Raw genomic sequence first — 13,201 nt, forward strand, 5'->3', positions numbered from 1 at the left:
CATCTGCCCAGCCAGTCATTCCATCAGAGAAGGCTATCAGATTGGTTAAGCAGGATTTACCCTTGGTGAATCCATGCTGGTTACTCCTGATCACCTTCTTTTCCTCCATATGCCTGGAGATGACCTCCAGAAGGAGCTGTTCCATCACCTTTCYAGSRATGGAGGTGAGGCTGACCAGCCTATAGTTGTCTGGGTCCTCCTTCTTGACCCCTTTGGAAGACTGGAGTGACACTGGCTTTCTTCCAGTCCTCAGGCACCTCTCCAGTTCTCCAGGACCTTTCAAAGATGATGGAGAGCAGCCTGGCAACAACATCTGCCAGCTCCCTCATTCCTCCCCAGGCCTTGCTGCACAGCTCATTTCCCTCGCTGTAGAGTGCAGAGCTGCTCTCCACAGCTGCTACTATAGGTAACACAAAGTTATGGCTCCTGTTACCTCCAAGAACAGCAAMTGAAGACTAGCAACCACGTCTTGGGCTGGGAAGCAGTGAGTCATGGCCAGCACAGAGGGAGCAAGAGGGGATTGCTCCTCCATARGCCTGTGGTGCAGAAGTGCTGTGACTCAGAGCTCAGTAACGGCTGAGCTACTGCACTCCAGAGCCCGTGGTCCCCACAGACTAGCCCCTTCTCAGCTCATCTGAAGGTCTCCAATAAACCACATGAATTGGCACTGCTTAAAAATAGTTCCCAGAGATATGTGGGATTTTTTTTTTTTTTTACCATTGCTCAGTTAATGAGTTCATTGACTGCAGTTTGGGATGAATTACTGCCTCCTTTAACCAATGTCCTTGTGGTGTGTAACTTGACAAAGCTATGCACCATTGCTCCCAGTGACAGACACTTCCAGCTTCAGTAGAAACCTGCTGAAGTTGTTAAATATTTCTACACAAAAATCCATCTGGGAAAATAAWTATTATACATTATCTCTGAGAATGCCTCACTTAAAATATGCACTGATGAGCCAAGACTTGAAGAAGGCTTTAAAACCACCAGTTCCATAACCAGTTCCACATTTCTTGCAACCGTCCCCCACCTCCCCATGCACATCTTTTAGGGGGGAAAGACAGATCATCTGTAAGCTGCCTACACTGGGTACACACTGCGTACCCCCAGGAAGAGTGCTGAGTTGTCAGCCCCTAGCTGCAGGGCACACAGAGAGCAGTCACAGCTAACCCACCACCGCGCACACTCAGAACACACGCACGTTTTCTTTCCAAAGACTGAACTATAAAAATTCAAGGAAAATAAAATAAAAGACTTTCAGACATTCTGAGTGGAGAGTGTGCAGTTGCTAGTTAAGGGAAAGATCACAGCAGGCACGCTCGTCTTCCCACGCTATTTCATTACCGCAACCCTGACTTCAGAAAATCCTGTGAAGAGATTTCTCTCTTGGCTGAGAAACAAAAAAAMCCCAACCAAACAAAAAGGAATGAGATGAGTGCTACACAGTGTGTGTGTGGGGGGTATCTAGCCCATATGACTTGCTCTTACATTTGGGACACCTAGGGAGGCTGTTTTTCCCTAAAGAATACTTTGCAGGGCACCTTCTAGAGGAAGGTGATCTTGGCCAAAGGTAGACCTAATTGGATATAAGTGGTGAAGATCTCTACCTGGAGGGCTGCACAAGTACTCGGCACTCTCCACTGGAGAGGCTGGCATGACCTCCCCCCTCCACAGCCACATTTTAGCCTGTAGGTGGACCGGCCCTTGCCCTGCCACTGCATGCTGCATCTGGGGGCAGATGTGAGCTGATGCTCTTGCAAGCAAATGTCTGGCTCCCTGGTGGGACCTGGCGATGCATCACGCGTGTACGTAGGTGTACACGCCTGTATCTGCAAAGTAGGCTTGTAGACTTCATCTGAAGGTCATCAAAGGGTGTTCAATAATGTGAAAACAATACCAATTTCCTTCAATATAACACTCTAAGCTAACATATAAGGCAGCTACACTGGCTAGTGCTCAGAACAGAACAGGTATTTAACCACACTTCGTGGAGAAGTGCTTTTAAAGAAGGCATGATATAATACTCCATGGCAAACATAATTTGCTGCTATTTAGCATGTATATGCTGACGGATTTCACTGTACATTTCTCACAGGGACAGATGCATTCAATTAAGGCATGTTGCATTTTCTCAAGAAGAGAGAAAAGCCACCTTGGTTTCCAGTGGGCATTGTTATACTTACTTCAGTGCCATAAGGCAGGCGAGATATCACCTCTGGTGCCATCCAGTAAGGTGTTCCAACYAGCGATTTCCTCTTGGGGACTTCCTTAGAAACTTGGGCACAGAATCCAAAGTCTGACAATTTTATCTAAGGAAAAAAAAAAGCAAGAAAAAAAAAGGAGCCTTCTTGAATATCAAAGCAAATATTCCTGAGGATGACTTGCCTCCAAGAGAAATGTGTCTCCAAGAGACATTCWTGGATGTCAACAGCAGCAGGGATGGACAGGGACTGAACTGCAAAGTTTGCCTGGGACAGGATAGCAGCAAGTCAATTTTGGAAGTGTGGCTAGAGTAGGTGGCACAGCCTGCRGAACATGTGGCTACTGAAAGTGAAGCTTTGTTAGGAAAAGAAGTAGGAGAGAGTGGCAGTGGTGCTCATGATTAAATTAGCCTGCTGTATCTTATTGTCTCTCTGCCAAGAAAAGGTGCAGAGGTGATAAATGACTTACAGTATTTTAAAAATGTAACTGAGAAGAAAAGTAAAAAGCTCCAAAAAGTAATGCATCATTACATACACACAAAAGCTATGTTTGTAGTGTGCATATGTATGTATGCATGCATACATRTATCCTGATATTCAAAACCACATTGCAAGTGAAATATATCGTTCCTATTATGGCTATTGTACCTTGGACACTGAAGCTTAAGAGGGYTGACCTTAGCTTAGCCAGGCCTAGGTCACCATTGCATTGGGTGATGTATAGTAATACGGGTTATCTTAATGTGGAATAGCCTCCAGAAAAACCCTGGTGATTCCTTCGAGGCCTCTAAATAAATACATGAAAACCCCTGCTCCTTTAAGAAGCAAGATTAATCATTTTATATTCCTAAAAGGTAAAAAAAAAAAAAAAAAAAAAAAAAAAGATGAACATATCAAGTCTAAATCAGATCGTGTATTTAGCCTTTGGGGGTACAAAGAAAACCCACGCAATTCCATGACAAGTTAAGTGGGAAGTTCCACACACTGCTGCATTGTGCAGACCAGTACTTTATTATCAGCACTGATTTGTTTTCTTTCAGATTCAATACAGACATCACTTTTTTTTTTAAACTGAGGGTATTATTTTTAACAGAATTACAAAATAATTGTTGGTATTTCTAAAACAAAGCCAATAATAGCCAAGTTCTCCATGCTAAATGTATTTTTCAGTTTACAGGATGAAGAATAGATGAAATAATGTGTATTTTGGAAGCAGAGTCCAATCTTCTTTTGTAGGAGCAAGAACTTTTGCATATCTATTGCTCATTCAAGTACATAAAAGAAGACGATTTTCTAAAAAAAGATAATTGCACAACACAGYCATGAAGAAATCTGCAATGCAGATAATAAGTACTGGAGTAATGAGTATAATGAGGCACTGTATGCAGATCCTGAAAGCAGATCAGATGCTATTTCAGCAACATGGACTGAAATGCAACTGAGAAACTCTTCCATACCTGGAATTTTCTTCCCTAGACAGAATTAACAGGAGTGCCCTGCGCCTGCTGCAGGAYGAACAGCCCTCTCACTTGGTGAAGCAAGAATTAGATTATAAAGGACAGTTTTGATTAGGGAATCACACCAGGCCTGGAAAGGGGCTGCCCCTGAAGCCAGGGGAGTCTGTCTTTGCCTCCAGGTGGGACCAAGATTTTACCTTCTGAATCTGATGATCTGGATTTGTTTCCAGAGGTACTGGGTAGTCTTGGGCTAAGTCCAACTTACTTACAAGTTTTTCTKTAGTTTGATGTGGTAACTCCAGTAGAGAAATCCTTAAAACCCTGATTACAGGTCCCGTGAATATGTTAGTTTTCACTAAAATTACCCTAATGGGCCGTAAGCTGAAATCCAAACTACAGCCAACAGCCTAACTTAAGCAGAAATTAAGTTCTTATATTTAAATGTGATCTGCTTCCCTCTGCCTTAAACTTCAGTTTCCCCAAGTTTTAGGCACCTTACATTTTAGTGGTGCGTACGCCCAGAAGTATCACAGCCCAGACCCATCTTCCTCCTTGTAGCACTTCTGGGGGGACGTGGATTCGGTTCAGCCCACAACGAGCGCTGTGGCCGCTGCTTTGCTGCCCTGCAGACGGGCGTTTAYGCGGTTCGAGGGTTGAGGGCAGGCCCTCGTGTAAGTGTCTGAGAGGCGCCCGTGAGCCGTGAAGAAGATGACTGAACTACCACGTCTCGAAGTGYCAATACTGCAATTTGAGTAATGGGGAGCAGTCAGGTGAGATACTGTGAAAAATCAGGTAATATCAACAGCCTCATACGCCTGTGTATGATAAAAGGCACAATTACAGCAAGGCGAGTTTTTCAGTAGTAATTTATAATATTGCTTATTAGTACAGACTGAAGTTAGTCTCCTAATTAGCTTAGGAGAACAGAGCAGAGTATAAAAGGTTACATAACTAAATATAGTAAAAAGACAGTATTTCTGAGAGGCGTTAGGGTAGGCGTAGTATAGCACGAAAGACGGTCTCCCGTTACATAAGCATCATCCCCGTGGGACAGTCTCCACTGCCACTGCACCCTGCCTGCTCGGGTCCCCATCAACCGTCTGCCAGGCCGTGCCTCCCTTTTTCTGACGTAGCTCTAACAAGCTGTTCACAAAACTTGCCACTGAATACGTGGTTTCACTAGTCGGGCTCAACAGCCTGGTGGGGGCTGTACCGTAGAGCCTAATCTGGAGCTGAACCACTGCATACGCAGTCCTAAGTAATTAATTTCTTAATATAATCAATAAAAACCCCAACAGACTAGGCTACTGTTCACGAGACCTGTTTATGCATTTTGTACTACAAAGTCATTGGATTAGAAACAGGAAGAATCGAGGGATGAAAACTGCTAGTCTCCCTCCCCCGCGGGGAGCTTAAACGCTGAGCTGCACTTTCCCTTCTGGGCGGCTTCCTCCCRTTTTAGCTCCACGACTTCTGCATTCCTGGCGTGGCTTCAACTGGAGGGGCCTCCTCAGCGAAACGAAGCYGCCCTGCCTCTGCCGGTGAGGAGCGCGGACCCCGCGTGCCCCACCGCCGCRGAGCCCGGGCTTGCTCAGGAGGAGRCTCCTGCACGTTGGAGGAGGAGGCGCATCTTGGGGCCAGGTCAGTCTAGAGGCTGTTCCGCTGCTGGGGCTGGGGCCAAGAGGCTAGCTCTTATGCACTGCACTTCCCAGCGTGGAGCAGAATAGCTGCTCATTGACTCAGCTTCCTCTGTTTTTTTTTTTTTTTGTTGGTGGTGTTTTTTTTAGATAGTGTCACTTTGAACAGCTACATGACAAGCAGAACCACCTTAACTCATTGCACACTTCTCAGTATGTGTTATCCCTGGCAAGCGCGGGCTACTTTGTGCTACCATTTACTATTTTAAGAAAATCACTGCTCCGAGATGGCATCGCATCTCCTGGGTTTCTTCAAGGAAAGGTGTCGAGGGGTGGCAGTCGCAGGAGACACCGACTGCCTGCCCGTGAGGAGCTCGCAAYGCTCTCCGTGGGCTTAATGAAGCTGTTCCCATGACAGACTCCTTGCTTAGAATTAACACATTTCCATCGCGTCCCGGTGAGAGACCAAAGTGCAAACACTGAGCACTCACCCTCCCGTCGCTTGTGAGAAGGATGGAGTCACTTTTGATGTCGCGGTGAATAACCCCTTGATTGTGCAGGTAGGACAGTGCTCTCAGGACAGATAAACAGACAGTAGCTATCTGCTCTTCACTCATCCTAAAACCACAAGGTGTGAAAACAAGCTGAACGTTAATGAAGAAACAAGGAAAGGGAAGTAGACTCTGAAAACATGAGAGCTGGAGTAAAGAGACATAACTCTCCCATTCCAGGCAGTTACAATAGTTGTAGYAACTGGGACCCTGCAAGCAAACCATAAAGCCCACAGTATAGTGACAGTAAATTAASTAATACTTCAAAAACCTTTAGCTTTGTCTCAGATTTATTTTAGTTGCTACCTGCCCCAATAGCTGTGGTGCTCAGCTCTGGCACTCCTGAGCTTGGAAAAAGTAGAGTTTTTTGGCCAGCAGTGGTCCAAACTGGAAAACAGCAGCTCCTGYGTGGGAAGCTGTGGATCTGGCCAAGCCCTCTCCCTTCCCTCTTCCAGGTCCTGATTTTATGAGCCACAAGTGTCCTACAACACACTGAGAAGCTTGCCTAGAGAAACAGGGCTTTTTGCCTGTTCTTCTCTGAAAAGCAACCATATACTGTGCTGCTCAACAGAGCCTTTTCCCGGGCAGTGTCTCCTCAGCAGGGCCGGGCTGTGCAAATGAAACGGGCTCTTATTACTGCTGTTAGCCCCAGGCCACGGATGGTGGCAACGGGGCTGCTCCAGACCCCTTCCATGTGCTGGCGCGTGCACCTGTCCTCTCTGCCAGCTTCTGACACACGGCCTGGGGAGCACGCACAGCCCGGAGACCACTACGGAGCAACCCTCCAGGCCTACTTCCGTAGAAAAAGGGAAGATTATGTGTGAGGAAGAACTTGGAAAAAAGGTCTGGATAAGTTACCCTATAGCACTAAACACGGGTAGCATATTACACGATGCAGTGTGTTAAAGGGAGTCTGTTTCCTTCGGGGAAATAACAGCAACGCCGTCTTCACAATAACTTGTGGAGAAGGATCAATCACTACTGAGATGGAATCATGCATGGAATAAATAAGAGAAATAACACTTTCACTTTGGAGACAAACTGTCATGCCCTCTTTGGGGTACTTCTTTTGCTTGTATGTATATTGTAGAAATAATAAGTGTATTTCAGAAGAAAAATACATGAATTATCTAGTCATTGTGCACGTACGCATATGCAAAACCCTGGCACGGCAGCCCAGTCTGCTGGGCATCCCGTAGCCACCAGGCAATAACGGGGGAAGCAACGAGCCGTTTCCTCTGTGCGTTACCACTCACCTTGCGCCAGACTCAAGCCAGCGCCGTTCCCAGGAGCGGCCAGCCAACATCATCTCTACTACACTAGCAGAAAAATACTCAAGGAAATTTCTACTTTGACTTTGTGATGCAGTTGGAAGTATTTCAGCATAATCTTTGAGGGAAGGTCATAAGTTGTAAAAAAGCCCAGAAGATTAAGGAATGACTCATGTGAGTAAAAAACGATGACAGCTCTTACGAAGTGGTACCCTGGGACCATCTGTTTGCCCTTAAGCTCTCATCAGAAATATTTGAGATAGTGATTTTAATGTTTTGGGGAGTCAAAGTTAACAAACAACTTGCAGCACTGTGATTTATTTCAGCATGTCAGCAATGGAGACATTTAAAAATAAAATACACAATTTAAAATTCTTCTTTTGGTCGGAGCTAAGAATATCATTAAACTACGAGAGAAGATAAATTTTGGTGTCTCATTTACTATTTGTTGATTTTCTTCTAAATATCCTTCCACTAGATTAGCGTGTAAACTATTTTTTATTTAATTCAAGGGGAAGAAATTAAATAAATAGTAATTCTTTCCTATCTCATTTTGTTCTGGTTATCAGAAAAAGGAAGAGCAGATGTAAAGTGTGTTGTAAAATCTGTCTCCACTCAAGAGAAATTGGCAGTGAGGTTTAGTACACTACAGCTTTTGCATTGGCTAATCACCTTGTGGAAAGTCACAACATTAATTGAAATACGGGAATGACCTCTACTCTAAACACAAATATGCTGATATAAAAATACTCATCCCATTCTGTCTTAGGCCTGGGTCACAGTTAACATTTTTCACAGCACGCTTACATGGATTATGAGTGTGGAAAGAAGTCACCCCTACAACTGACACAGAACAGCAAAAGGGCTGTGTTCCCTGTATAGCGATCTCTACAGTATTCCTGCTGCTGTCTCAACAACCACTTAGCATCACTAACTGCAAGGAGAGGGTTTGCCTTTCCCGGAGTCAGTGGAAGTTGTGCTGAGGACATCCTGGAGGAATGAAAAATGGGAAGATGGGCCTGGAACAAGAAACACAGGAGAAGGAGAAACTGGCTGGAATTCCAGCTAAGGGGGTATCTGCATTTTTATTCATTCGAGTTGTGAATGCTTCTCCCTCTCTTCTTTTCTACTACAACAAGAGCTAAGATTTCAGCACCTCCCTGGGAATGAATCCCATAAAGCACTGTTATGCTCCACAGTTCCTGTGCGAGAAACACAAAATCCTAAACTCAGATCTTCGCAGATGAAACTTGTCATTTGCCCTGATGGTGCAATCAGAGAAAAATAAACTTACTGGCTATTTAGCATGGCTGGGTATTTTCAGATACCGAAACCTGCTTCTGCTACAAAAAGAACGAAAGACCAAACCCACAGCAAAGTTCCAAGAACTTTTTGCATGTTTCTCAGCAGAACGACTTCCTTACTGGACTTTACTGGCTTGGCTTTTACCGACTTTAGCTGTCTCATGCTTAACCTGAAGCGATGGAGAGGTGGGCTCCTCCGACCTCAGCTGCCTTTTCTTTCTTCCTGCAGTCCCCACATGGCACGGTGCAGACACAGACACAAGGGAAAGCCACCCTCGTGCCGCAGCTACGCCATGGGATTTCTCCCGCCCACCGGATACAAGGCATTGACAAGGTGCTCCCCCAACCTACCTTGTGTGAGTCACTATGTCTGTCAAAGCACCGCCCTCCAGGAACTCCATCACAACCCACAACTCATCGCCAACCAGGTAACTGTTGTACATGTCGACCACATTTTCGTGATGGTAATCTCTCATGATTACAACCTGCAGGAAAGGAAAAAGACTGTATGTGAATTACTACAAGCATTATCTGACGCATCTTTTGACCTTCTTTTTCACTGTACTTTTCTCTTTGTACTTAGTAAATGTCCTGCTATAAACCACATTCCTGCTGTTGCACCAACATATAAACAAATCAACACGTCTACATAAAAATGACACTCATCACAAATACAATAAGAAAGAGGAAGAATCTTCAGTTCCTAAATTGTAAGTGGTAGACAGATACATTTTTTTCTGAAGACAGGGATAGGACTATTCATTTCATTGCTTTTTTTGCCAGCTGCTTTCAGTACAACAGAGTTTTTTTTTAACTCCATCAATCAGTCAACCCATCAAAGTCTTGTCCATCATGTAGCAATGTGGCGTCATGCACTTTGCATGGAATTTTAACAAAAAGTTGATAATAAAGGAATATTAATAAGGTGACTTGGTTAATGGACTCTGAGCCCCTGTGCCACTGACCACATTATAGGCAGTAAAATGAGAAGGAAATCAGGATTTGGGCATGGGTATCCCTCGAGGGTTAATGAGAAAATTGTCTATATGCATTACAGTATGAGTGACTGGAAAGGACCAAGCTTTGCTCACGGATCATCACAGGATCGTGTATCCTGTACAAATCATGTCTATAGGCTGAGGGTTGACCTGCTGGAAAGCAGCTCTGCAGAGAAGGASCTGKGAGTGCTGGTGGACAACAAGTTAACCATAAGCCACCAATGTGCCCTTGTGGCCAAGAAGGCCAATGGTATCCTTGGGTGCATTAGGAAGAGYGTTGCCAGCAGGTCGAGGGAGGTGATCCTSCCCTTCTACTCTACCCTGGAGAAGCCACCTCTGCAGTACTCCGTCCAGTTCTGGGCTCCCCAGTACAAGAGCAACATGAAGCTACTGTAGCCCCAGCGTAGGGCTACAAAGATGATCAGAGGGCTGGAGCAGCTCCCCTATGAGGAAAAGCTGTGAGAGCTGGGCCTGTTCAGCCTGGAGAACAGAAGACTGACAGGGCATCTTATCAATGCCTACAAATACCTTAAGAGAGGGTGTCAAGAGGATGGGGCCAGACTTGTTTCAGTGTAGCCCAGCAACAGGACAAGAGGCAAYGGRCACAAACTGAAACACAGGAAATTCCATCTGAATATGAGGAAAAAGTTCTTTACTGTGAGAGTGACAGAGCACTGGAGCACGTTGCCCAGGGAGGCTGTGGAGTCTCCTTCTCTGGAGATATTCCAAACCCACCTGGACRTGATCCTGTCTAACGTGCTCTAGGTGACCCTGCTTGAGCAAGGGGACTAGATGTTCTCCARGGGCCCCTTCCAACCTCAACCATTCWGTGATTCTGTGATTCTGTGATCCTGTACAAGGAGCTGCTCTTCAGCGTCTGTGTGGTCCAAGAACAGACAGCTACAACTGACAATTTGAAAAATAAACCCCTAAGGCTTGGTCTAAATCCGAAGGTTAACACTTGAGCTGCTCTTCAAAATTCCTCAGTGATTTTGCCGACTCTCTGGAGAAGCTTGTGCTCACTGGCTGGCACAGATTTTTGTAATTACATGTAAATAATTCTGATACCAAGCAAGAAAGGCAATATTCCAAACTGATCTACTTCTGCATTTTTTATTGTCCATTTATAATTACAACTGCTCTACAGATAYAGCTTTTCTCACTCCTTACAATAATTTGCCTGGAAATGGCATAATTTCTTCACTTCARTCTGTTGGGGAGGAAAGAATGATCACTACATAGGGTAGACAGAGTTATGCTTTTTAAAATGCTAAGTACTTACTAGTCTCAGGGTTAATGCTGGAATAATTAATACCTCAAGATCTGGATTATGGGTGAATCTGCTACACAAGTGCCCAAACAGTCCTGCACATCTGCACCTAGGACGAGCCTGGTTCTAAAACTCTTTCAATTTGGGTTGAGTCACGCAACGACTAATCTAGGTGTCTACAGCCCTTAATTAGGGAAGACCTGTGCACACACATAATCCCCCAAAGTCCGCAAGAATTTCTATACATGTGAAATTTGCTGGATTTGTTTATCTATGTGAAAAATTTCATTTCTGAAGTACTTATCATTTTGTTTTCTAGCACTTGGTATTACAGAAGTTTTTAAACAAAAGCCTGGAGGAGAGTTGACAGTTTGGGATGAAGKTTCTTCCAGAGGTGCAATCATAAAAAACTCTCTGTCCTGAAGTAAATCTAAGACATAAACTGACAAAATCCAAGTAGAACAAATTTACTGAAATGACTGGTTTCATTTAAACACTACACTACAGACATCGGGCCAAACGTAAACATGCTTTCACACGAGTGCTACATGCATGACAAATATAGTGGGATAACCAGAATGTCTCAATTTAAATAATGGTATTGACATAATAAGGACATTAGTTGTTCCTAATGAAGTGGAAGCAAGATAGTCAGTGGGATGCTGTAATACCAGGGCGCAAATGATAGACCAAACAAGCTGGGCAGGCCAAGGAATACTGCTGTGTRCTTGAGAACGCGTGGAGCCCAGGAGATAAACCAGCTGACACATCCTCCAACGGTACACGAATCCCTGTGAACCCAAACACCACATCTAAAAGAGAAAGTACAGAATTGGGACTATGCTAACATCAGCCCAGCGGAGACAGTGACAACGACTGCACCACACTGCAGAATGTCACAGAAGCGATAGGGATAGAAAACACGACAGCAATGTGGGCAATGGAGGAACCTCAGCAATACCGCAAAGAAATTTTTAGATGACATGACCGACTGGAGCGTGTCAGAGAAGCAGCTCTTTACTTGGTCCTGAACAGCATGTAGGGCCTGCTTCAAGACGTTACCTTTCAAGCAATGCTCTGCTACCACAATGCAATTAAACGCAGTGTTACAGCAGAGGCAAAATAAAGCCAGAGTACCCAGAACAGTCACAGCTTTCAGAAAGAAAACCTTTATGAAAATGAGGAAGCTCCTTAAAAAGCATTATATAGCAAATAAATACAATCTATCCTAATAATCTTAGTTATGCCCGAAGAAGATTGGCATGGTTGACAGTAGAGTAAATGACTGCATTGGGAATAAGAAAGCTGCCCAGCAAAACATAGCTTTGTCCGAATGAGGAAGAAGAAAACAATATGAAATCTGGACATAAATATAAAAACTTGTCAGACAGGCCAAAATGATTCTGAAGAGCAACTTGCTCCAAGCATAAAAGCTAACAATAAAAGAACTAGAAATAGACCTGAGGCTGGAAGCCTGCCAGATAATCTGGAAGGCCAGCAAACCATGAGTTCATGAAAGGAGCACTTAAGGATAAGGCCACTGCAGAGAACACAGGTGATGTCTGGAGCCTGTGTCCATGGTGGGGCTTTTGGAGACCCCCACGCGAGGACTGTGCTTGATAGTGTGCCTGTCACAGGATCTGTCTCAAACTGCTTTCAGCAGCAAAGAAGGATTTTTGAAGGAATCGGTACAATGAACAGCAACAAATTCTGCGGATTGCATGGCACTCACCTAAAGTCTTAAAGGATGTCAAATATGAAACTACAAAACTGTTAACAGTGTGTCTGAGCTGTTTCTTAAAACTTGGTATCCAAAGCATGGAAAGTGCTGAATGTCATCCTAACTTTCAAAGGGGCTTCCATAGGGACCTAAATAACTGCAGAGCAATCTAACGTCTGTACTAGGCAAGCTAGGAGAAATGGTAACTACTAGCATGTGCCTATTTTAATTAGTAACAGAGACATGTTACAACAGGAAAGAGTTTAGGAAAATCATGCTTTATAAAACTGTTACAGCTCTTCTAAGGAGTGAGACAGAGTAATCCAACTAAAAGCTAGTCTACTTGGATTTGAAGAAGGTCCCAGACCAAAAGCTCTTAAGGATTTTTTTTTTCAAAATTAATATTTTAATTAAAAATGTTAAGATTTAAAAAGTTTTAAAGAAACCAGACTGCCATATACTGGGGGACTCTGCTCTTGTAGTTAAAACACAGGAAACAAATGATAACATTAAATAGTTATCACAGGAGGTGTTCCTRGGGACCTGCAATATTTTTGGTGTTGATCAGTATATTCATAAATGATCTAAAACCAAAGCGGAGAATACAGAATACTAACTTATTTAGAGGAGTAGAAAGGAAAACTGACTCTTCAAGTTGCWGAAGGAACTCACAACACCAAAGAACTGTGTGATAAAATGGCAAATTAAATTCAATGTCTTAAACTTAGAGCAAAGCACATGAAGAAAACAATCTTAATTTTACCTATACAGTAGTGGACTCTGAAATGCTAT

At 43.9% G+C, this 13,201-nt stretch overlaps 1 protein-coding gene across 3 annotated transcripts in view; it reads right to left on the reverse strand.

The window, feature by feature from the left end:
• Nucleotides 1–13,201, reverse strand: part of PAK5 (p21 (RAC1) activated kinase 5) — a 135,273-nt gene that overhangs the window by 5,493 nt on the left and 116,579 nt on the right. For all 3 annotated transcript variants that reach the window (XM_085299176.1, XM_085299177.1, XM_085299178.1), the window contains exons 5-7: nt 8,773–8,906; nt 5,787–5,913; nt 2,184–2,309 (exon numbers count right to left, since the gene is read on the reverse strand). In XM_085299176.1, the coding sequence (XP_085155302.1) occupies nt 2,184–2,309; nt 5,787–5,913; nt 8,773–8,906 (387 nt within the window). The remainder of the gene's footprint in view (nt 1–2,183; nt 2,310–5,786; nt 5,914–8,772; nt 8,907–13,201) is intronic.

Source organism: Rhea americana, unplaced genomic scaffold (genome assembly GCF_003343005.1).
Source record: "Rhea americana isolate MKP2758 unplaced genomic scaffold, rheAme1 scaffold_146, whole genome shotgun sequence".
Taxonomy (NCBI): domain Eukaryota; kingdom Metazoa; phylum Chordata; class Aves; order Rheiformes; family Rheidae; genus Rhea; species Rhea americana.